At 35.0% G+C, this 27,251-nt stretch overlaps 1 protein-coding gene across 14 annotated transcripts in view; it reads left to right on the top strand.

Moving 5' to 3' along the window:
* The window catches only part of SOX5 (SRY-box transcription factor 5), a 989,998-nt gene that overhangs the window by 636,945 nt on the left and 325,802 nt on the right, over positions 1-27,251 (top strand). For 12 of the 14 annotated variants that reach the window (XM_060024445.2, XM_060024443.2, XM_060024448.2 and 9 more), the window contains one exon: positions 12,279-12,510. In XM_060024445.2, coding sequence (XP_059880428.1) covers positions 12,280-12,510 — 231 coding nt within the window. In that variant the 5' untranslated portion in view covers position 12,279. The remainder of the gene's footprint in view (positions 1-12,278; positions 12,511-27,251) is intronic. The other 2 variants (XM_060024439.2, XM_060024438.2) reach the window with 1 other exon arrangement.

Here is a 27,251-nt window from a genome sequence, read left to right as displayed (position 1 = left end):
TTGAAAACAAAAGAAATTAAAACTAGACTGGTTACTTAATTATTTTTGTCATCATTATTAGATCCTAAATAAATTAAACATGCCACAGATTTTATTTCAAGACATCTACCATGCTAAGAATAAGTCACTTTTGATTATGGAACAATTTGCTATTTATTTAGACTTAGCCAGTAACGTGAGAGGGGAGAGAGAGCAAGAGCGGGGGTGGAGACGGTGAGAGGAAGCGCATGCAGATAAGGAGACGGTGCAGGGGGCGGGGGGGGGGGGGCGCTCAAAATAAGTACTTAATGATATTATTGTGGAAAAGATTTCAAACTGATTTCTTTTTGGACATATGCACCTTACCTGACCAGTGATGTTCATGAATGAAATGCTATCTTCTTTTACGATGAATACGATAGGTAGGGTGAACTTTTTATAGGTTATTACCAACATGTCCACATGTATATATGTGAACATATGTAGACACTTATACATCCTCGTGAGGTAAACATGAAAAAAATTGGCATTATTTTAGAAAACAATAATTAAGACATTAGTACTACTCACTGTAGTAGTAATATTTAGAAATACATTTTCTTTGGCTTTTTTTCTTTATTTTTTATGAATTAATGAATTGGAAGAAGTTTGTTTATAATTCTTTATTTTTTCCTTCAAAATACATACAACTTTCAACCAAATAGTTTTGAGTTATATAGTAAATGAAAGTTGTTAGCATATGATTATGGTTAAATTAAAATGGTCCTGTCTAATCCTTAATAGGTTCTGTAAAAAAAGACGGAATATTAAGGCCCATTAATATATAATTTGACAGTAAATGTCTTTTCTCTCTTCCTCCTCTTTCTTCTTCTTCTTCTTCTTCTCTCTCTCTCTCTCTCTCTCTCTCTCACACACACACACACACACACACACACGCACAAAGACACCTCTCAAACTTCTCTAAAAGGTCAAAGATAGAACAATAGGAATTGAGTTACTCCCTGTTTCACTAGCAATTGTTCTGATAGAGAGCAGAAAAGATTGTCCTTCACAGGTATTCTACAGACAGCTTTTAAAGATACCTTCTTAGAGATCTTGAGAATGGCTATACATCTCATACATTATTCTTCCACTATTCTATCCAACTAAGGATAACCTGAAATTTATACATGTGGCAACCATGTGTCTCAGAAAATTTCAACAGGCTTCTGATTTTTTAGACTTTATTTCTTTAACTCAAAGCATACAATTACTTGTTAGACAATTTGTCCCAACTTTTGATTCAGAAAAATGGTACTCATTTTTTGTTGTTACTTCTTATTATTAATAAAAGAGTTTTACAAGGTGTATAGGAAGAGATAGCTTTTGTTAATGCCTAGATTTTCCCCTTTAATCCTGTATCTGCCCCAGGAATGGAGCGTGTGGCTACTCAGTGCTCGGCTTTCAGACTCACAAGGAGCCGAGCATCTGGGGAAACTCAGGAGGTGAGCACTTTCACGCTGACTCAGAGACCAGCCTTGTGACTCCAGTCTGGCGCTGTCACGCCTGGTTATGGAAAGGCAAGAACAATGCCTCCCTTGAGAAAGGGGAAAAAAGTCTAGTGCAGTCACAATTTTGATGTAAAATTTAAATCATCCCTCCACATCCTGTGGACTTAGAGCTAAACCCATGCTCAAATGGAAAAAAGCTTTTTATTTCCTTAAAGAGTATACCCTCTCTAACTATAATAACAAGTTTCAGAACCACAAATCTTAATGCTAGATTATTTCAAATAATTTTTAAATAATCAGAACACAAGGACTTTTAACATTTTTAACTTGTAGGTAGCTGAAGGTTAAACATTATTTTTCTGTTTGTTTCTGATTAATGACATATGTGTAACAATACACAAATTAAATAATTTACAACAGATTAGTATTTATGTTTTTTTTTCTTCCAGACTCATTAATTTGGTCATTTTACCTACAATGTAAAAGAAATTTCTCTTCAACATTTAAAGGTCTTAACCATTTCTATCGTTTTCTTCAAGTAGATTGGCTGAAATGTAGTGTATTTGGTGATTAAAAAGAATCTGATCAAATGTTTAATAACTCAAGTATAGGTGTTACTGTTTTTGAGATAAGGAAATTAAATTTTAGCAATTATTGAACGTCAAAGTTAGGGTTTTTTAAAGTAAAAAATGCTTATTACCATATTCTTGGGCTGTAAATGATGAGAAAAGTTTTGATAATTGTTCTTGAAAAGACTATAGAGTTCTGTAAAAACGTTTACTAGCTCTTCTCTTTATGAAAATGACTGTATCTTGGAGCCATAAAAGTTTGCCTAACCAGTTTTCTTTCAGTCTTATCAGACTTATAATGAACTCTATTTTTTCTAAGTATTAGAACATTATAGAATGATTAGAATAGAGTTTAATTAAATTTAATACTCTTTCTACCTTTTTATTTATCAGGAATACTTTTGTTGTAGGCACTTAACTTTAAAATTAAAACATAAAATGGTAAAACATAAAATGGTAAGTTTTAGCTGGCAGATACATTTATTTAGGTAAGTTTTGGCTCTAGAGCCCAGCTATTAGGTTACTCATAATAAAGCAATCTTCTTATTTAGAAAACTTTCTTGCGATCTTCATCCAATAACATGTGGTCTAACTTTGGAGTCAATTTTTAGTGATTACAATTAGTGAGACAGTAAAAGAAAGTAGAAAAGGAATCAAATTTTGAATTCTGAATCATTGTAGCCTGCAATTTTGCTATCATCAACTGTTTCTAAATGTTTACCTTCGGTATTTGTCTCTCTCATTTAGAACACAAAAACAAATGGACATTTTAAAGTTCGTTTTATTGCATACTTTAGGTCCATTTATTTCAATTCCGAAATATCTTGTGTCCAACTAATAAAGAGGAACTCATTTCTTTCAGATATTGACAAGAATTAAGTTCTGTTTCTGAGTCTTTACTTCTCTCTCTCTAATTTCTGATACTTTTCCCTTTTCCTTTTCCTCTGAAAACTCTCTACCTCTTCATTTTTTCTCTTCTTATCCTCTCCTCTTTCTCTGACTGGACAAGGCTGGGGAAAACTATTCGGTGAGAGAGGGATGCTAGTAAAGAGAAGGCAGAAAGGTGGTGAAGCAGTTCAGAGTGGTGCTCTTCTTATCAGAGAGAAGGGAAGAGCATAAGGAACTACTTGATCTCAGTGAAGAGAGCATCTCAGAAACCAAACATATGACAAGGTAAACACGGGGATCAGCCCTGGTAAAGGTCACTTTGAAAGTTCTTGGTGACTACAACATTTTTAATTAACACAGTTTTAAGTACAGTTTAAACTTTTGTAACATTTATTAAATTTTCTGTAAATTCAAATTATATTTCAAAACAGAATAATAAATTTAATCTTAAGTAGCTATAGCTCAAAAATTGCTTTTGTTTTTAGATTTCAATGTTGTGGTAAATTGTGTTTGTAAGTACTAGTAGAAATAAGTTTCTGGTGAAATGTATATAGTAAAGCTTACAGGGGAATCTAGTCTTATTTATTACCCTATGTTGTCTGTTTTTATATTTCTATGAAATCTGTGTTTCTGCTTCCATTTATAGTGTATGCCAGGACCTGATGAACTTGTTCATGCTTCTAAAAGACAGTATAATGAATGTGGTCTTTGTATGTGGGAAGCAATGGATAGAGAGTATAGATTGGCATGTTCTATAAGAGAAACTGATGGCAAAGAAAATTTATAGAAAAGAGAAGAAAAATGTAAACACTTGAAAGACTACATGTTTACCACAAATCAATTTTCTATCTAAAAGACCTCTGAATATTATATATGACAGACTTGGTTACAGAGTTTACATAGAATTCACAGGGCAAACACCCAGCTGACTCTAAACTTAGTGGGAAAATGAAGATGATCAAAACATGGAAGAGGGAAAAAGAAAGCATAAACCATAAGATATAAATAATAATAGTTGAGATTTATAGATAAAAATAATGAAACTGATTTTTTTCTTTAATAAAATGATATGCTAAGTTTGTGTAAATCTATAAGTCACAAAGGAGTGTTGGTATTTTCATTCATATGAATTAAAACCTGTCCATTCATGCTAAATGTCTATGTTGATTCCCCATGTGGAATAGGTAACATTCTATTGTGAAAAAAATCTTTGAAAAACAGTAGAGTTTAATTCCTAATCTTGATCAACCTTCTCACAATAACTTTAATTACAAAAGCAACCAGACAAGTAAATGTAAATGTTCTGAACAAGTAGTTTTATTACTAGAAAAACTAGTGGCACATAACTTCTAGAAAAGTAGTATAATCTTTGGATATGAAAGGTTACCAATTTTTATTTTATTTTGTAATTTTTCTTTTGTAAAAGAAGATGCATCCTTTCAAATATTTTAGTTGTTTTTGAAATGTGTTCTGCCATGCTTAAAATTTAACATGAGGGGGTGAATATTAAAAGTGAGTATCTAGGAGAGCAACCAATGGAAGTTATAAATTAAATAAACGTCATGGTCCAGAATTTTTAAAGTTCATATTCTGAATGTTTAGTTTTATAGAATCGTTTAGAGAATTACATTTTTTGTATATCACTTTGACTTCTCTTTATCTGTCTTCTGTGCTTAGTCCTTTTCATATACTGGTCTCCCAAAGTTTGATGGACTACAAAATTCAGATTCCCCCCCCCCCCCGCCCCACTTCCCAATTCTCTATTTTCTCTCTGTTTTTCTCTTGGAGAGACAGTTCTGTTCTTGAACTGCTGTTTATTATAGTGCAAAGACCGAATAGTGTAACAAAAGATATTTAACCACTTTATGACTCAGTTTTCTGTTTTATAAATCAAGAATAATAAAAATACTGAATCAGAACATTGTGGAGGAAGTCAATGAGAAATAATTACAATTATTGGTTAACTTTCTACCTGTGTTTAAAAGATTACACTGAGTTACTTCCACAGAAGTCCCGCGTTTTCTGATTATCTGCTATTTCTTTCTAAAATCCTCCAATCAACAAGGATTTTTTTCTAAAACTGAATTTAATATTTGTCTCCAAGTTGACCTTTCTTTCTAATTTATGTATTTTTCTTATTAGCAGTATTGTTCTGTAAATTACACAGTCAAGTAATCTGTTTATCCTTGAGTTATGTCACCCACTCATTCCCCTTCTCTGGTTTCCACCCTCAAACTTCTATCAGTTACTAATTTCTGAGGGATTTTCTTCCTAAAATGTAATTTTGATTATGTTATGTAGCTCAGAAATCATCTCCAGTTTCCTTATACCTTCAGTATCAATTTCACATTTGGTGTAGCCGTTCACAATTGTTAGGATTTAGCCAGAATCACTATCATCTGGTACCTACCTTCCATCCTTATCTACTTTTACTCCTCCTGGAATCTACTGCTTGAACCAAACCATTCTACTCACTATCCTGTATCATTCTATAAATTTCTTTAATTTGCTAATATCATTCTCCTATCTGGAATCTTCTCTTCTCTGTGTCTGTTTGATTCTGATCCATCCTTCATTGCCCTGTTGAATTCTCCTGATATGTAGGAAGCATTCTCTGATTATTTCAAGCAGGACATTATCTCTCTATTATCTATCCCCCATAGTACTCATATTTATAAAAAGCCATTTACATTAAAATATTCTTTCTGGATTTCTTAATTATATTTCTATCTATAAGCACATGATAATCTTTCAATAAATGTTCTTCCATGAATGAATGTGTGAATGAGTGGATATGTCTTCTCTTTCCATCTCTACAGTACATCCTTAAAAGTAAACCAGAAGGCTCTTCATATCTAAGTTGCCTGTTTCCTCCATAACACAAAGGTAACTTGCCTGACACAAAATTGACACTCAGGCAATTCATTCATTTACTCATATAAAAATACATTGAGTGCCAACTATGTACTAGGAATTGTGCTGCCATATAATTAATTGTAATTCATTCAGTATAGAGGATTAGACTATTTAGGGAAAAAATACAATCTGGAAAGACATGTTCAGCTCGGAAAAATCACATGAAGTGGTCAAAGACAAACCTGTACTTGTTAAAATCTTGTGTTCTAGTTTTAGATACTAATAAGAAGATAGGAAAAAAAAATAAGCTATTGAATCAATGTCATAGGTTATACTGATGTTCAGTTTTTTCAGGTGGCCTCTAGCAAGAGTTGATGACGTAGTTTGAGGTGGGGAAAAGCCACTTCAACCATGGTGGTTAGGGAAGGCTTTGTATACTATACAACCTGGGACTTTAGTTTGTTTTTTTAGAGATAATTATTTTTTATAGTTTTTTATGCATAACTGCAAACCTTAAAGGAAACAATATTATCATTCCAAAAGAATAACCAGTAGAAGGCACTGCTTCCTAGGACTTTATCTCTGAATTAACTAGTCAAAGGTTAAAATGTTTAGAGAAATACAGAAACTTTAAAGGGTAACTATTATATACAGAAAGCAGTTCCCATTCTAAGTCTTCCATTTCGTGCTTGTTCCACATACACATTTCTTTGACCTTGTGCATGTTGTCATTTTCCAGAATAATTGCAGCAAAGAAAATATCCTGAGCAGATAAGAGTTAAGTTTAAGGCAGTAAGTAGATGATTCCTCAATAATAGACCTATTAATAATTAACTCTGTAACAGTTTTTATAAAGTTACTTCACTTTTATAGTCTTTTACTTATTACATTTTAAAAAGAACTGTAGGATTTTTTTTACAAGTACTTAAGAAACCTGATTAAACAAGGTTTACCAATTCCTTTACATAGAAATTATTGAAAAGAAATATAGTGTTATCCCTGAGCTGGATTTCCTGTTTTTTCTGACAATATTAAAGCATTTTCTAAGCATACTTGTCCTGTAAGAGTAGATCTTACAACTATCTACAGTTAGAGAATAGTAAGAGAGTTGCTGGTTTTAATTAGTAGCTTTCATTAAACACATACTGATTGAAAGACTACTATTTTCAGAAAGGATTATAAGTCCTGGGTAAGTAGCTGTGGACAAAACTAAAGTCTGCCCTCCTGGATCTCATAGTGGGAGAGACAGATAAACAAAGAAATAAAATAATTAAATATGTCAGGTGATAAAGGCTGAGAAAGGATGTTGGAGCAGAAAACTAAATGAAGTGAGGGAACAAGAAAGTGTATATATGGGGTAGGAGGACTTCAGATTGAGAAAGTACCAAGTATGACAGAAATATATTTAAGTTAGTGGTGAATTAGTCTCCTGTTGCTGTTGTAACAAATCATCACACGTCTAGTGCATTAAACAATACAGATGTTTTCACTTAACAGTTCTAGAGGTTAGAAGTCTTACATTCAAGGTGTTGGCAAAGCTCATTCTTTCTAGAGGCTCTAGGGGGGAGTTTGTTTCATTACCTTTTCTACCTCCTAAGAGGCTCACGACCGCATCATCCATTTTCAAAGCCAGCCACATGGTATCTTCCAATCTCTCTCTCTCTCACTCTGATCCTCCTGCCTCCCACCCTTATAAGGATCTTTGTGATTACTTTTGGTCCACCCAGAATATCCAGGATCGTCTCCTTATCCCAAGATCCTTAACTTAATCATAGCTGCAAAGTCCCTTTGCCTTATAAGGAAACATATTCAGAGGTTTCAGGGATTAGGATTTGGACATCTTTGGTGAGAGGCATTATTCTGACAGACAGTGGGTCTGCAACCTTAACTGTGCATTAGAATTACCTGGAAGCTTTAAAAATTTCTGATACCCTGTGTGCATTCTGAAACCAATAACATCAAAATGTCTGGCAGTGAGACCCAGGCAGCAGTATTTTTTTAAACCTCTCCATATAGTTCCAATGTGTATTCAAAGTTGAAAACCACTGGTTTAGATTTCTGTTGCAGTCTTATTACGTCTTTTATTTACTCTACCCCTAAGTTTGCTATATATATCTGAATACAGTTGGGGACATCCTATTTACATAGCCTTTAGCCAATAGCAAAGGACTCCAGTAGTTTTAAAATTACTTTCACGTATGGACTAGAGTAGCCTGATTGTGCAGATTTCTACAGGGACAGCTGAAGGAAAAGTGACTCCTTGTAAGATCAAGTTGCCCCTTACAAGGGAGTCTCTTTCTTATCTATTACATTCATGTAACTCAGCAACTCCAGGAATGTTATAGACTAGAAATGGGATTTAGTCTATATTCCTGTGTCTCCCCTTTTCCTAAGTAAGCTTGAAACTTAAATTTATATTATACATCCTAAAACCATCTCTGCATCTTTTCTTTTATCATGACTTCCTACGTAAGGTTCCATCTCCATTTTATCCCAAGGTTTCTGTTTGTCCTTCTTTTCCCTCAAAATCCAACTGTTCAGTGATTCCCTGAAGCATTTCACAATCCTTTGGCCTTCATGAAGCCCTCGGGTGCTTAATTATAATGTCATTCGGCCCTTAACCTGAACTGTCTCTCATCATTATTTCTCGTTTTATTTAAAATTTTCACAAACAGTTCATAAGCTTTTTATTTTATTTTATTATTTTTTTGGCTTCATTGGGTCTTCGTTGCTGCGCGTGGGCTTTCTCTAGTTGCGGCTAGCTGGGGCTACTCTTCTTGCGATGAGCATGCTTCTCACTGCGGTGGCTTCTCTTGTTGTGGAGCACAGGCTCTAGGCACGCAGGCTCAGTAATTGTGGCGCACGGGCTTAGTTGCTCTGCGGCATGTGGGATCTTTCCGGACCAGGGCTCAAACCCATGTCCCCTGCATTGGCAGGTGGATTCTTAACCACTGCGCTACCAGGGAAGTCCCATTCATAACCTTTTAAAGCAGAGACCCTGAATTACACTTTTTTATTCCCATTAGAGAATAGTCTTGCACATAGTAGGTAGTGAGTACAGGGTTGTTGATGATTTAAAGATTCCCTTTGGTCCTGGAATTAGACATCAGTTCTTTCAAGTAGATTTTCTTGTCCACACACAAAAAAGTGAGTTAAAGACTACTATTATAAACTATAACAGTGATAGTTATAAACTAACTCCAGAAGTTAGTTTCACACTAGACTGTATTTGTCAGTCTCATGTCAGGTTCTTTGAAGTCTGAGTTTTGTTCATTGGTAGGTCTAGCACCTACCACAGGAATGACAAAAATCATCTCTGAATGAATACAGAAGAGCATAGCTCAGCCTAGATACTCAGGTTGTTCTAAGGTGTCCTTGGACTGTAGCACAGACGTGTAGTGGAAGCTGCAGGTATTGGAACCCTACATATCCCACACAGACAATACATGGAAATTTTCAGTGCCTCCTTAATGCTTTTTTTTAAATTGAGACTTTCTTCTATCCAAAATGAAACCCTTTGGTAGACAAACTTTGGTAGACTAAACATAGATGATGTAACCAACAGATTGATAGCTCTTTACATAATTTACGTATTTTACTTTTTCCTCATTTTCTAGCCTATTACTGAACTGTAACCACAGTCATTTTTATTCTAATAATTTAAAAAATCTTTAAGAAATCTTTTACCTGAACTGCATAAAAATACTCTTAAGTCCAACACATTTAAAAGCATTCTATAAGTCTCTGAAAATGGAGTTGAAATAAAGATGAAATATGTAATATTTTAGGATCAATTTGCCTTTTGGCACCATGCCTCCTTCATGGTGTTTTAGACCTTATACTTTTTTCTCCATAGAGTGATATGTAAATGGAGAGACTGTTTACCCAGTTGGATATAAAGATAATTTAGATATTGAAAGAACTAGAAGTCTTGAGAATAGCAATATCTTAACTATCTACCTTATATACCTTATGTCTACTTTTAGACTTTTAATTTTCATAATCATTATTAATAATGATGTTAATGAAATAGAAGTCAGCAAAAAGGTCATGCCTTCTGAAAGTCATAGAATTGTATTAACTTAGGAAAAGCCAGCTAATCTAGCTTTCTGCTTTGATAACCCAGAAACTGACTCTGGATAATAGCCTGGAATTTTCAGACCGTTAAGAGACTGATTATACGTAAGACTGAGGTAGGCTCCAAAATACCAGACTGTTAATTCCAGCAAGAATAGTAAGGCCCACACAGACCCTAAATACTATGGTTTATGTAATAAATGAATGATCTCCTTATAGTCAAGCTTCATGTGAAACCAAGAAATAATTAAAAGTCTCTTTATTGATTTAATCTGATAGATCACTTCTCAAAGACCTTACGTATTTTAAGTCTGTTCTGTTACTCCATTCTCTTTACGGGAATCAGAGGTTCGCTTGGAGAGCGTGGAAACAAAACAGTGGTAGTTAAATCTCTCTAGTGTTAAGAGTTACTATGTATAGTTTAATCTATCAATTTGGTGATAGATATGGTGTCGCCAACAAGACTAAGACTTTTCTAAGTCTGTTAACTCCAGCCCCTTACTCTTTCTACATACTTAGAGTATACTTGGAGTAAACCTTGGTAATGAGATCAGAACTAAAGATACCTGAAATGTGCTGGCCCAGTCTGCTTCTCTTTTAAACAGTGCTTACATGGTAACCACTATCATTTCCTCCTTTTCCTCTGTTATTCAGCTGATCAAGACCCCTGCTATTAACATTTTTTCTTTAACACTTGCTAATACATTTGATCAGTTTACTGTCAAGTATGACTGGACAGGGAGCATTTCTCTGTTGGGAGACTGTGTATTTTATGTTGATTTTACAGTTTTAAGTCTTAGAAGGCAATCTGCATTGTTATTTTGGAGGTTTTTTTTGTCTTCTCTGTTTTTGAGGGGGGTGGGTCACACTGTAGTTTTAAAGTTTGTAAAATAAACACCAGCTATTGTTTACTGAGTGTCTACTCCTAGCAAAGTGCTCTACAAGTCACTTTTCATATGGAAACAGTTCCTTCTCAAAAAAGTATTACAAGTAGATATGACATCTCACTTTAAAGGTGAGTAAATTGAAATAGAGATTAAAGTAAGTCTCACATGTAGTAAATAGCAGAATCAGTATTTTAATTCCCTTTATTTCTTTCTACTGTGCTATTATATCTTCATAGAATATATTCAGCCCTTGAATACACTTTTCTTTTTAAACGTCTAACACTAAGAACAGTATTATTCAATGGTGATTAGAGGCCCCTTTTCTGGTAGTACATTTTAAGTTTAAAAATCAGTGATATATATGAAGGAAGCGATGTGGCAGTTAACTTTCCTGCCTCCTATTCCACTGGTCTAGGGTACGAATGGATGATTCTGTAAACACTCTTTGTTTGTTGAACAAAAATTAGGGCTTTTTCAAGTTCAGGTCAAGTTGTAAATCCAAGAGAGGTTTTTTTTTTAAATAAAAAATTTTAACTCTGTACTGCTCCTATGTAAAACTTTTAATGAAAAGAAAAGGATTTCTTATGTTTAACTAAAAATATTTGCCACTTATTTTTTAACCTCTGATAACATTCTCAACCAGACTCAAGTACAAAAAAATATTTAATTTTTGTTCAGTTATCTAAGTGCATTGCCCTATAGGCATTAGCTCTTCAAAACAAAACTTCCTTATTTGATTTTTTTCTTTTACTTAGGTATTCTAAGGAATAAATAAATCTGAGAATCCACATCTAAATATTTCATGGAACTGTGGAAATAAAACTGAAATAGTTTTATATTCTTACCTTTTTTACTACTTGCAAATTTTATATTAGAACTAAATGCCAAAATTGGGTGATGGGGAGGTGAGAGAGAAAAATCCTCAAATGTTTCAGAATTAACAGTGATTGTAAAATTTATTCAGTTCTTAATAAGCTTTAAACAAATATCAAACTTTTTGTTTTGTGATCTGAGGTTTGCTGATAACAAATATTTCTACATTTTATAATAATCTTACTTTTAATAAAATGCAAATCATTATAATGGCAACCATCCATTTACTTTATTTTTTGATGAAAGAAATTTTAGTTATTTCTCTTCTTTTAACTGCCAACAGTATTTGCTATTCATAGATGTCCTGTCTTCAATAAGGTCTATCAAAGTGTAAAATGAGATGGGTATTTTTCTTTCTTTTAAAATGGAACAGTCTTTCATTATGCAGTGTTCTTAGGTGAATTCTCTTGTTTAAGAAGCCAGAATACAAGAGAGTGCTATATTAGTGTATTATTCTTACAACAAACAAGCACTGTTCTGTTGCTACCTGCTTGGCCATTGTTTCTGATTGCGTGTGCTTTGCAGTGGTATTTGGATGGTTTCCTGCTCTCTGCCAGCACAAAAAGGCATTTCTGTTACAATGGCCCCTAACCACACAATAACGGCATTAAGGATTTATGTGGAGGTTTCATTATTTTCTCCTCTTTTGTTCCTTCCAGGATGTCTTCCAAGCGACCAGCCTCTCCGTATGGGGAAGCAGATGGAGAGGTAGCCATGGTGACAAGCAGACAGAAAGTGGAAGAAGAGGAGAGTGACGGGCTCCCAGCCTTTCACCTTCCCTTGCATGTGAGTTTTCCCAACAAGCCTCACTCTGAGGAATTTCAGCCAGTTTCTCTGCTGACGCAAGAGACTTGTGGCCATAGGACTCCCACTTCTCAGCACAATACAATGGTAGGTTTCTCATGGTCTACTGTGCCTACACTCACTTTGTGACCAGTCTACTCCTCTAGTAGTTTAGCTTCAGTCCTAGGCTTTGTAATTATCATCTACTTAATAGCCATACACAAGATTCACTCCTAACATCTTAAATTCTTAATAAGTAAATTAATTCCAGTAGGGAGTATAAATAGGCTATTTTTGTTTTGTTTTGTTTTGATTTTGTTTTTCAAGAATTCTGCTTTTGAGGCACTCCCAACTTAATTAGGGGAAAAACATAATATAAGAATAATGTTAAAGTAACACATTTAAAATTAGTCCTCATGAAAGTTAGGTATCATAATATTTCTAGGAAAATATTTTTCCAGATAAAGCTGCAACATAGTTTGAACATTTCCACCATGATAAATCAGTGCTTTTTCAATTTCTGCTTTGCCCAGATTGGATTCCAGTGTTTCTTACAGTACTGGGAATATTACAGAAGAATATGTTTCAAAGAGATGATACTTTTCTAACGTTACTGCGCTAATTTTTAACTCAGTCTCATTCACTCTGTTGCTCTGATAATTCAGTAATTCCCTGGTACCTCCTATTCTAGAATTTGGAGCTCAGGATAATTTATCTGGCCCTTCATCCTGGGGTCTGGATCACTGCAGAGAATTATGAAGCTGTGGTTTCATGGATGAGAGGGAAGAAGGCAGCATAGCATCTTTGGATGAACCTTAAACAGCAGACACACAAACAAATAAATGAGGCCTTTAGGTTCTTCTTTGGAGCTTAAATGCATAGAATCAGCATGCCAGCAAGGTAGCAGGGCACTTAGGTGCCAGTAAAGCCACCCTCGCCTTTTCAACATGGCTTCTTGGGTGGATGTCACATTTTTTGTGGCCCTTCTACTTCAAGGAGGTCAGTGCTGTTAATTTGAACCAGATCACACCAACAAAAATATTTCATCACACATCCTCATACCTTTAAGAACAGCTCTGATTCTGTTAAATCCTTTGTTTTTTTTGTTTTGTTTGTTTTTTTGGCCTTCTCTAGGAAATTATTACACATCATAAACATGTTCGGTCCTGAAATATGCCCACTTGTGTATGTCATTGCATTACATATGCAATGTGGAATTAAATCAGCAAGAAGAATCAGATTATCTTCTAATATCTGGGAAATAAACACTGTTCTTTGATAATTCACATTAGATTTAACTACTGCCATTCAACATTTTAAGCCTCATAGGTCAGAATTTCTCTGGGTATTTTTGACTGTGCACCAAAATTTTCTTACCGAAAATAATGTTTTCACTAACACTTATATAGCGCTTTCACAGATGTGTTGTTTCAAGCACGTGACATATATTACTCGTTTAACCTTCACAATAATTCAATGAAGTGTTATCATTAATCCCACTTTACAGATGAGGAGGAAACTGAGGCACAGTGAGGTTAAATAGTTTGCTCCAGATCACAGCTAGTAAGTGGGAGAACCAGGGTTTACCCAGGCAGTCTGGCTTTGGATTCCATGCTTATAAACATTATAAGCTCTTCACAAGAGTACACACATATTTAATTTTTCTGATCATCTCTTATTTGGTAAATTAAATCCATAATTCCTCCTTTTTTTCCCTCTACTGTGAATTCATGTTAGTTACGTGCAGTGATATAACTTCTTCGCCTCCTCTCACAAAGGTTAAACTAGGAAAAGAAAGGGGGAAAATGGTAGTATGCAGCTCAACAGGGTAGAGAGGTCGCATTCCCCATTTGACATTGCATCAGTTCTTATGCTTTTTCCCTCTCAATATTTTGACCGTTGCCTTCTTTCAGGGAGACCCTATGGAGAGTGCTTCTAGGTTTGGTTTTCCTGTACTACTGTTATAAACAGAAACACACACATTTAAAGGAGTGAATATAAATAATTATTACTAGAAGAATACCAGAAAGATAAAGGAGAAATTATCTTAAATACTCAAGGATGGGTATGAGAAAAGTATATTAAATTACATACTATAGTTGGCATGAGTGGATGCTGTGATGCAGGGTGTTAGTGGAAATGAAATCATTCGGTTTGTAATGGAGAATTCAGTTTAACTAAATGAAACCTATGAACTGCCTACTTTGTACCAAGTTTTTTGTTGTGCACTATGGAAATAGATTTGCATAAGGCACAACTCCTTTCCTCAAGCAGCTTTATCTAGGAGAGAAGTTCTTAACTCTGGTCTGTGGATCTCCTGAAGATGACTGGAGAATTCTGTGTGTGCACACATGTGAGTAGGGTTTTGTTTTTCACCAGATTCTCAAGTAAATCTGTAGCCCAAAAAAGACTAAGATCTACTGTTCCTGAAGTTAATACACTTGGTATACAAATGATTTAACTTAGTTTTAGTGACATCAGCGCTGATATTTTCTCTTACTATATATCTAATTGATTTCTAAATTTGTTTCTGCCTCAAAAGTTTCTTGATTCCACCAGCTTTTCATCTCTAACAGTTGAAGAGTCTCCTCTATGATCTCAAACTTCCAGCCTCTCCTCTTTCCAGTCTTCCTTTCAACTTCCACTAGACTTATTTCCCCGAGAAAAGAGTTGGATTATTTATCCCGCTTTGGAAACTAGTGTGTGTCCTTGTTGCCTACAGGATTTAGTCTAAAACTATCTTAGCATGAAACTCTATATAGACCAGCACCAAAATATGGCTTTTGTCTTCTCTTTGGCCACATCCCGCCATAGACCCAGTGCTTCAGTCATGCAAAGATTTTCATATATGTTCATAAACATACCAGGTGGCCTCAAATGACACATACTTATTCTTTCTAGCTGGAAAACTCTTTTTCATATTTTACAGTCCTGGTGAATTGTGTTTCTCCCACGAGACTGAGTTCAAAATTGCTTCTTTTTAGATGCTTTCACTGACTTCCCAAGGCAGAATGGTTGCTGCATTATTCTTTTATCCATGGTACTTGTTTATGTCTTTTCTCGTGGTCTGTATTATAATTTGTGTGTTTACATGTCTGGCTTTCTATGCACTGTATTTCTCCTTAAAGGCACAGTCATACACACGCACATACACATTTGTAGTTCTGATACCTAGCATATAATAGATACTTAATTTATGAGTACTGATTAAATGGCAGAGTTTATATGGATGATTAAGTAGGAAATATGTTTTGAACAAAGTTGTTAAGATGTTATTCATGGTGAATATGCTGATTTTCTAGAAATTTTAGAACTAAAGTAGAATCTACTACTGTGCAGAAAGTATGTTACAATAGTCATGATATATTCAGCTATTAAGCTGATTAAGATATATTTTACCCATTTATCAAAATGATTGACTACATTCACAGAATTGTTATTCAACACATTCTTTGTATTTTTTTCTGGATACTAGGCCATTGTCGTATTCACATAACAAGTCCTTTTATTTTCAATAGTAAAATACATTCTTTATTTGTTTTCCTATTCAATATCTTTGAATACAGAGAGAATATTTCATGGTTTTTATATCATAGAGTTCAATTTATGGAAAAAAAAGCAGCTTTCCAGATTTCATTGCTGGTTTATGTGTGACATTCATACTCCAAAGAGAGGTGTTGAGAGGTCTACATTTTGTATTGCCCACGTAGTTTAGAGACAAAGTAAAACTTTTGAGAAATCCCTTAATGCTGACTTGAAGTTATAGAGAAATGCTTTCAGTATAAAATTTAGGTTAGAAAATATTTCTTGAGATAGACGTTCTGTACACCTCATGACTCTTGCCATATAAAGATTTTGGGGAATTAGGGTCCTATGTTCATATTCAGTGTATGCAAGTGTTAAGGTTTGGAATTGGGTCAGATAAAGATGTAGTTCTTCCTTTCCGAAGTCGTATTTTTTACCTTAATATTTTGGAGAAATAAGCTAAGTGGCTAACTAAAAGTAACTCCCCAAACAGTTGTAACTGGTGTAAATACTACAAGTCCTTCTGTTCCTTCTATACTCACTGTTCAGAAGGCACTATAGATGAACTTTCATAAGCAGATTATACACATATAAATACTGTCAGATAATTATAATTATAACATATATAGTTATATATATTATATAACTATTATATATGTAATTATAATAATGTCATAATTATAAAATACTGTCAGATTTCTAATCAATATAAGATTGAGACACATAATTATAAACATGAAAAAGACTGTTTCTGTTGGGCCTTCTCTGAAGCTCTCATAATTTTGCCAAGCAATTGATAGCAACATTTGCTTCCCATATAATCTTCAGAAAGCTAAAAGGCAAGGTTGGCAAGTCTGGTTATGACCTGAGTGGAAATGCAGTCCTGGGCTTTATGTTTATGAAGGGCAAATCTACCCTTCTTGTCCCCTCTGCCTCTTTTTTTAATAGGAGTTTGGAGGCTGTCACTTCAGAGTTTCAGAGACAAGCAAGAGACACTATAATTTCTGGCTCTTCTGGCTCTTTTTTTTTTTTTTTTTTTTTCTGTACGCGGGCCTCTCACTGTTGTGGCCTCTCCCGTTGCGGAGCACAGGCTCCGGACGCGCAGGCTCAGCGGCCGTGGCTCACGGGCCCAGCCGCTCCGCGGCACGTGGGATCTTCCCGGACCAGGGCATGAACCCGTGTCCCCCGCATCAGCAGGCAGACTCTCAACCACTGAGCCACCAGGGAAGCCCCCTGGCTCATCTTTAATGATAGTTCTGATATAGATGGATTTATTTCATGATGCAGAAGACTATCCAGAACATTTCCTCATGTCAGTCAATGTGATTATTTATGAGCACCAGAAGGAAACAGAGTAAGTATGAAGAGAAATCAAGTAGCAGCATGAGAGGCAGCCAGGGGACTCTACGGTAGCCATGCTGGTGCTCATTGTGTCTGGCTGCATGCTACTTCTGCTGGTTAGATGGTTGTTCTAGTGTCAAATGTGATGTGAAATGAAAGTCTTGACCACCTGTGGTTACTGAATAATCAGTTTTATTTTTTCCCCCCATAAAATGTTTTCTTTTATCTCAACCAAACTCTCTTTTGATTTAAGTTCCTCTTGAGTTGAGTGAACAGTTTTGTATAACCGAAGAGTGGCTGCTTCCCAAGATTGATTCTTAAAGCATACAGTTATTTATTTTAAGAATACAATATTAAAAAATAACTTGGGTTGTTCTCTCTACAGACAGCTGAATTTCAAATGAAATAAATACTATGTTTGCAGATACTTTTTTAGCATTTAAAGATCCAGTGGATTTGGAAATGTGATGCTATAATATATTCTATTATCTCAATTACTGCTTATATTGATAAGATTTTCCTGGAATTGTTAAAGAACTCTGGGTCTATGATGTATTGATTAGGTTTAATAAGTTGATGTATCTTAATGTTAATGTGTTTAAACACTACAGGGTCAATAGTTATCATAAAGCAGCATTCAATGTGAGTCAGTTTCTTTGTAAAGTCCAGCAGAAGGAGAAAAAGGTGTCTTTTTAAGTTGATCTTCTATAGAAGCTGGACATATAACTGAGAACCAAGTATAAAATTATAGCAAGGTTCCAGTGTATGAAATGCAAGCTTAAACACTTAAACCCTGACAAGAATTCATTCAGCGCACACGACAGAGAGAGGCTTTTACTTGCTCAGGCTCACTGTCAACTCCTAGGATTCTTTATTTACCCAATATAATTTTAATTGCTATATGATAGCTGTGTCTTGAAATAACCTTTATATAAATTTTGCTTACAATCTGACAGTTGTTAGTAATGCATTTTCGATGTTTGACTAGGGTAATTTTATGTGTGAAGTACTGTTCAGAAAACTTAAGAAGGAAAAGAGAAAACTGCATGTGTTATTTAAAAATAAGTCACAGAATAGGACCTTAATTATAGTATGGTAAAGATTCCTATTTTTATATGGTGGTTTTTATAAGCTCTTAAATTTCTGGTTACCTTTGTACATCAAACTTAGCCTAAGTTATTGTGATGGTATAATGCATACTGTTGTTAACACGAGTACGGTTATTGTGCCAGTTCTAATAATGAGAATTTCATTGTTTAGAAAGAGCATTCTCCTACACTCTAGACAAAAATGTAATTACTTTTGAATGATGTGGAATGTGCTCAGTTTAATAGCATGGAGAATAGATTCAGAAAGATTCAGATAAAGTAAGCTTGGAAACCATATGTGCAGTGTGGCAGTATAAAATTATGAGAGTAGGCAGTATAATTCTACACACACACATACCCAATTTCACACACTTGATCTATAAACTGTTGTTTTTGTAAGAGATAGGCTTGCTTATCTGAACAAGGCCAATTCAATTGAAACAAGGTGAAAATGGTGACAAGTTTGAATTTGTTTTTTATGCTAAATTGATGTTTATCATACAATGAAATTACATTGTTACAAACATTATTCTGTAAATGTTGTCAGAAAATACCACACCTGTTTATCTAGATAAAACCCTAGGCTTGCGTTTGAATGTAAGTGGTTCAATCTTTACACTTGCATTGTTTCTGAAAATTACCCCCAGGGCTAGAAGGAATGAGGACATGTGAAGAACAATCGTTTGGGGTCCATCAAAGCCACTGGATTAAGTTGTGCAATAGATCTGGTTTTGTCCTGTTGCCATAAAACCTGGATTCATATGATGTCCACAGTATTTGAAGTACTATTTTGAGTTTGAAGCTAACTAAGCCTTGAGAAATTAATGAACGTAATCTCACATGAAAAAAAAAAAAAAAAAAGCGCTATGAGGGAATTGCGAGATAGTTCAGGACACTTAATGAGGGTCTAGTGTTAGCTTCTTCACAGAGTGCTATGCAGTGACAGGGGAATGAGTAAGAACTTCTAATGCTGTGGTAATGGGGCAAAATGTGCTTGCTTAAGAAGATTTTGTCTAATGGAATTTAATGGCTTTCATTTAATAGGGGTCTTGCGGAAAGATCCAACTCAAATATATACAATGAATACCTATCAGCAGAGATGCAGAAATGAGTAAGAACTAGGCTGTTCCCTCATGTAGTTTTTTATGTAGTATGGAGGTAAGATAAGCACAGAAATCACGAGATTGTAATATAAAATATTAGAACCCTGATACAGGCTAACAAGTGCTAAGGAGATTCACAGTTGAAAGGTATCTCATCTGTGGGGATCAGAAACATATTAATATGAAGTTGTTCCCATAAGAAAATTACTAGATTCCCAGATATCAAAAAATACATACACATTGGATCATTACTGTTGATGCAGAGTCTTTACTTTATACTTGTGGATTGTTTTGCTTTTGTCATAAATATCTTGTTCCCAGAAGAAATAATTAAGTAAGAAAAAAATAAGAAAACATACTAAAGACAGAGTGCCCTGTAAAGGTCTTAATGGAAAATGTAGGGAAGTTTGTAAAATATGTGCCTCATATTAATAGGAATAAAAACAGCTACTTTAGTTATTCGTGTTCTTTAATCTGGGTTACCACCTTGAATGAAGTGGAAAGAATGGTGGAATACTTGGCCAGGATACTGGAAATAGCAAGAATGCTAGGAAGCAGTGCTGGAGGCATACTTGAATAGTGTTCCTGAATTTGTGGAAGGGATAGGTGTTCATCTTGATCTCATTTGGTATTCTCATACCTGCATGATATGATCATTTGTATTTGGAAGTTAAAAATAATCAAAAGTTTGGGAACCAACCTTCATTCTGTATCTTAGACGTTTGTTTTCAGTTCTACCTCATTTTCTTCCTTTGATTCTTTTCATTTGCTCCTCTTCTTCCTCTCTCTTTCAGTTTGCCTCTATCAGAAAACATTCTTAATGGATCCTCTTGTGGATCTCAATGGAGCCATTATCAGGAAGGGAGAGGGGGTAGGAGAATCAACACCATTGTGCTCTGATACATACTTCCTTCTAATTTACATATACTGCCTTTTGGGTGGTTGCCAAACCTTCCTGCAGTCAGGCTAGGTTTCTCTTACTGTATGTGATTAATAAAGATCAATTGGTCTATGATAAAGTTTTCACTGATTTTTTAGTAAACAGAGACGGTATAGTTAGTGTTTTACAAAACTATATGATATATTTCTTTATTTTATTCAGAGATTATATTCTTTAACTTTTCTTTCATGATCCAGTGTTGATAAAGTAGTGATAATTTTAGTTTTAATATCTTTACTTGGCAAACAAACAAAATATACTTAGAACCTTGTATTGGTTTGCAACTTATTTTTTGAAATTGTACTTATCTGTGAATCCAAATGTCTGGGACACAGTGCTTTAGCAGATGCCTGTGCTCTTTGTGTGCCTATAACTAGCTTTCATATTAAATTATTTGACAGTGTCTGTCACTATTTTCATTCAGTTCTTGACTCTTTCTTTAACTCAATTAATTGTTTTTGTCTTTCTATTTATTTCCAAAATGTGAGATTTTATAGAGATTGGTAAAAATGAGAAATAGGGAATGGAGATCATTTTATATAACTAGAAAGTAATTTTGATGTTAGTGGCACTATATTACCTTAATATGGGTGATAATAGCAATGAGTTTGTCATTTCTTATTTTGTACTTGCAAAGGACACTTACCTAAGAGAATCCAAAATAAATAAAAACTGTGCAGTGCTGGTGCCTGAATGCTAGGAATTGGAATGAAATCTACAAGACTCGATAACTAAATTGCTAATGGAACCTGGAAATATTTCAGATAATACTTACACCATGTTTCCTCTTGGCTGTATTAGATAGATACAACTATCCACTGGAACTAAAAAGGAAAAGTAATCTTTGTATAGCAGTCTCTTTAAAAAGTGCAGCCATTAGCACTTAATTTGGATCTTAAGAAAGTAAAGTCATAAAAGAAATGTAACATAGCATTGGACTTTCATTGCAATTTCTTTTTCTCACATATTTTGGCAATTAGACTCACATAGCTTCTCTTTTAAAAGTTTCAACAGGGACTTCCCTGGTGGTCCAGTGGGTAAGACCCTGCTCCCAATGCATGGGACACAGGTTCGATCCCTGGTCGGGGAACTAGATCCCACGTGCATGCGGCGACTAAGAAGTCCACATGCCATGACTAAAGATGCCTCAACCAACATCCCGCGTGCTGCAACTAAGACCTGACGCAGCCAAAATAAGTAAATGAAATAAATAAAAAAATAAAAGTTTCAACAAATACCTTGATTTTGGGGTGATAGGCTAAAAAATAGAAAGGAATTCTATAGCACAGAAAATCTAATAGGAAGTTGGGGGAGCACGTTCAAGAGAAATGATGCTTTAAGAAATGACAATCTAACTGAGGGGGTGGAAAAAGATATTCCATGCAAATGGAAATCAAAAGAAAGCTGGAGTACCAATTCTTATGTCAGACAAAATAGACTTTAAAATAAAGACTATTAAAAGAGACAAAGAAGGACACTACATAACGAGCAAGGGATCAATCCAAGAAGATATAACAATTGTAAATATTTATGCACCCAACATAGGAGCACCTCAATACATAAGGCAAATGCTAACAGCCATAAAAGGGGGAATCAACAGTAACACAGTTACAGTAGGGGACTTTAACACCCCATGTTCACCAGTGGACAGATCATCCAAAATGAAAATAAATATGGAAACACAAGCTTTAAATGATACATTAAACAATATGGACTTAATTGATATTTATAGGACATTCCATCCAAAAACAACAGAATACACTTTCTTCTCAAGTGCTCATAGAACATTCTCCAGGATAGATCATATCTTGGGTCACAAATCAAGTCTTGGAAAATTTAAGAAAATTGAAATCATATCAAGTATCCTTTCTGACCACAATGCTATGAGACTAGATATCAATTACAGGAAAAAATCTGTAAAAAATACAAACACATGGAGGCTAAACAATACACTACTTAATAACGAAGTGATCACTGATGAAATCAAAGAGGAAATAAAAAAATACCTAGAAAGAAATGACAATGGAGACACGACGACCCAAAACCTATGGGATGCAGCAAAGGCAGTTCTAAGAGGGAAGTTTATAGCAATACAATCCTACCTTAAGAAACAGGAAACATCTCGAATAAAAAACCTAACCTTGCACCTAAAGCAATTAGAGAAAGAAGAACAAAAAAACCCCAAAGTTAGCAGAAGGAAAGAAATCATAAAGATCAGATCAGAAATAAATTAAAAAGAAATGAAGGAAACAATAGCAAAGATCAATAAAACTGAAAGCTGGTTCTTTGAGAAGATAAACAAAATTGATAAACCATTAGCCAGACTCATCAAGAAAAAAAGGGAGAAAACTCAAATCAATAGAATTAGAAGAAAAAGGAGAAGTAACAACTGACACTGCAGAAATACAAAAGATCATGAGGGATTACTACAAGCAACTATATGCCAATAAAATGGACAACCTGGAAGAAATGGACAAATTCTTAGAAATGCACAACCTTCCAAGACTGAATCAGGAAGTAATAGAAAATATGAACAGACCAATCAAAAGCACTGAAATTGAAACTGTGATTAAAAATCTTCCAGCAAACAAAAGCTCAGGACCAGATGGCTTCACAGGCGAATTCTACCAAACATTTAGAGAAGAGCTAACACCTATCCTTCTCAAACTCTTCCAGAATACAGCAGAGGGAGGAACACTCCCAAACTCATTCTACAAGGCCACCATCACCCTGACACCAAAACCAGACAAGAATGTCACAAAGAAAGAAAACTACAGGCCAATATCACTGATGAACATGGATGCAAAAATCCTCAACAAAATACTAGCAAACAGAATCCAACAGCACATTAAAAGGTTCATACACCATGATCAAGTAGGGTTTATTCCAGGAGTGCAAGGATTCTTCAATATACGCAAATCAATCAACATGATACACCATATTAAAAAATTGAAGGTGAAAAGCCATATGATCATCTCAATAGATGCAGAGAAAGCTTTCGACAAAATTCAACACCCATTTATGATAAAAACCCTGCAGAAAGTAGGCATAGAGGGAACTTTGCTCAACCTAATAAAGGCCATATATGACAAACCCACAGCCAACATCATCCTCAATGGTGAAACACTGAAAGCATTTCCACTAACATCAGGAAGAAGACAAGGTTGTGCACTCTCACCACTCTTTTTCAACATAGTTTTGGAGGTTTTAGCCACAGCAATCAGAGAAGAAAAGGAAATAAAAGGAATCCAAATTGGAAAAGAAGAAATAAAGCTGTCACTGTTTGCAGGTGACATGATACTATACATAGAGAATCCTAAAGATGCTACCAGAAAACTACTAGAGCTAATCAATGAATTTGGTAAAGTAGCAGGATACAAAATTAATGCACAGAAATCTCTGGCATTTCTATACACTAATGATGAAAAATCTGAAAGTGAAATCAAGAAAACACTCCCATTTACCATTGCAACAAAAAGAATAAAATATCTAGGAATAAACCTACCTAAGGAGACAAAAGACCTGCATGCAGAAAATTATAAGAGAAATTAAAGATGAGACAAACAGATGGAGAGATATACAATGTTCTTGGATTGGAAGAATCAACATTGTGAAAATGACTATAGTACCCAAAGCAATCTACAGATTCAATGCAATCCCTATCAAACTACCAATGGCATTTTTCACAGAACTGGAACAAAAAAATTCACAATTTGTATGGAAACACAAAAGAACCCGAATAGCCAAAGCAATGTTGAGAAAGAAAAATGGAGCTGGATGAATCAGTCTCCCTGACTTCAGACTATACTACAAAGCTACAGTAATCAAGACAGTATGGTACTGGCACAAAAACCGAATTATAGATCAATGGAAAAGGATAGAAAGCCCAGAGATAAACCCACACACATATGGTCACCTTATCTTTGATAAAGGAGGCAAGAATATACAGTGGAGAAAAAGACAGCCTCTTCAGTAAGTGGTGCTGGGAAAACTGGACAGCTACATGTAAAAGAATGAAATTAGAACACTCCCTAATGCCATACACAAAAATAAACTCAAAATGGATTAAAGACCTAAATGTAAGGCCAGAAACTATCAAACTCTTAGAGGAAAACACAGGCAGAACACTCTATGACATAAATCACAGCAAGATCCTTTTTGACCCAGCTCCTAGAGAAATGGAAATAAAAACAAAAATAAACAAATGGGACCGAATGAAACTTAAAGCTTTTACATAGCAAAGGAGACCATAAACAAGATGAAAAGACGCCCCTCAGAATGGGAGAAAATATTTGCAAATGAAGCAACTGACAAAGGATTAACCTCCAAAATTTACAACCAGCTCATGCAACTCAGTATCAAAAAAACAACCAACCAGTCCAAAAATGGGCAGAAGACCTAAATAGACATTTCTCCAAAGAATATATACAGATTGCCAACAAACACATGAAAGAATGCTCAACATCACTAATCATTATAGAAATGCTAATCAAAACTACAATGAGGTATCACCTCACACCAGTCAGAATGTCCATCTTCAAAAAATCTACACACAATAAATGCTGGTGAGGGTGTGGAGAAAAGGGAAGGCTGTGGCACTGTTGGTGGGAATGTAAATTGATACAGCCACTATGGAGAACAGTATGGAGGTTCCTTTAAAAACTAAAACTAGAACTTCCATATGACCCAGCTCTCCCATTACTGGGCATATACCCTGAGAAAACCATAATTCAAAGAGAGTCATGTACCACAGTGTTCATTGCAGCTCTGTTTACAAAGCCAGGACATGGAAGCAACCTAAGTGTCCATCGACAGATGAATGGATAAAGAAGATGTGGCACATATATACAATGGAATATTACTCAGCCATAAAAAGAAACAAAATTGAGTAGTTGCAGTGAGGTGGATGGACCTAGAGTTTGTCATACAGAGTGAAGTAAGTCAGAAAGAGAAAAACAAATACCGTATGCTAACACATATATATGGAATCTAAAAAAAAAAAAAAAAAGTTTGTGAAGCACCTAGGGGCAGGACAGGAATAAAGACGCAGATGTAGAGAATGTACTTGAGGACACGGGGAAGGGGAAGGGTAAGCTGGGATGAAGTGAGAGAGTGGCATGGACTTATAAATACTACCAAATGTAAAATAGCTAGCTAGTGGGAAGCAGCCACATAGCACAGGGAGATCAGCTCGGGGCTTTGTGACCACCTAGAGGGGTGGAATAGGGAGTGTAGGAGGAAGATGCCAGAGGGAGGAGATATGGGAATATAGGTATATGTATAGCTGTGTCACTTTGTTATAAAGCAGAAACTAACACACCAGTGTAAAGCAATTATACTCCATAAAATGTTTTAAAAAATTTAAAAAAAGAAGGAACTGACAATATGAATTCAAAATGTTTAGAACTCTAATGCTCCATTAGGTATATTCAAAAGCTTTAAGTGTATTTAAATTCTTCACTTCTTCCTTGAGGTCTGAGATGCCCATAATTTATGGTGGCATTAAAACTGAATTCATGATGGTATTTCAGTATGCTACCAGTTTTGACCATTGTGTGCCATTTTCCCCATTTCTTGTTCTAGAAAGTAAATTTTATGTTTTTCTCTATTCCACTAGATAGGGGGAGAAAGTTCTTTGTTATTTGAAATGAGAAATAAATGTGAAGCTAACTTAGGTTGACAATTGTAATCAGTCTCTTTGGTTACATATCTTCTTTGTACAAAGGGAAAATGCTTTCAAAAATTTTTATAGACCATTTTTAGGAATGAAACATGTGAGCAGATGAGGTGTGAATGTAAGGAGAGCAGCCTTGGCCGGCTCTGTGACACTGACATCACATGATAAAGTAAATGAACACAAGTAACTGGATTTTGTGTCTTATTTAGTCAAGGCTGCTTCTGTGGCAGCAGAGCAAACAATGTTATCATTATATAGAGAAGCAGTGTTTACTTCAGTGTCTCTTCTTAGCTTTTAAAACTCCAGCCTGACTCCAGATAAAACAGTTAATCTCGTTGGTTGATGTCACTAAGCGAGAAAGTAATATTCTAAGGGTAAATAAAAATTTTTAAATGGAGGTAGGATATGAAAACGCATATAATCGCAAAGCTACCATTAAGTAGCTTTGTATTACAAATTATGTACAAATATAGAGTATGTATAATGTGCAGATATAAAATATGTACCATGTAAAAAGCCAAAACCTATTTTAATGAGTAGCAGAAAACAAGTTACAATAGCTTAACAGCATTGCACTTAATAATGTACTAAGCTCAGTAACCACCTCTCCTGCCACTTCTGGATCCTTCCCTCTGTGTAAATACGCATCTTGGAAAAGGGAAGATAGCTGGGCTGTAACCAGGATCCATCTTTAGGCCTTGTGGTGGTGTCTGGCATGCTTGGCACACTCAGGGACACAGGAGTTGGAGAACATGCTTCTTGTATATCTGAGACTCTGATCTCCCCAGGGTCATCAGTAGAACATAAGCAACTTTGAAAGTCTTGTGTGAAGATATTTTATAGCCTGTCTATAGTCTGATCTTTGCGACCCAGTTATGGAAGATTTCAAACAGTCAGTGCTCTTTAGAATGTGGCATTTCATCATTAATAATAATAGGAATGTATAATATTTCAACGTTTTCTATGTACCACCCTACATTTATTATCTTAGCCAATTCCATCAACCCAGTGAGTTCAGCATCTGTGACTATCTCCATTTCTCAGGCAGATAGCTGTCTTAGATAAAGGGATTTGCTTAATATATAAGTGGTAGAGTTTGGATTCATGACTTCAGAACTCAACATCTGTGCTCACTGCCTCTCCACTCATACAGACATTAAAATCATTTTTGTAGT

Source organism: Delphinus delphis, chromosome 11 (assembly GCF_949987515.2).
Source record: "Delphinus delphis chromosome 11, mDelDel1.2, whole genome shotgun sequence".
NCBI classification, from domain to species: Eukaryota; Metazoa; Chordata; class Mammalia; order Artiodactyla; family Delphinidae; genus Delphinus; species Delphinus delphis.
Note: the sequence above shows the minus strand (reverse complement) of the source record. Positions and strands in the feature narration are given on the sequence as shown.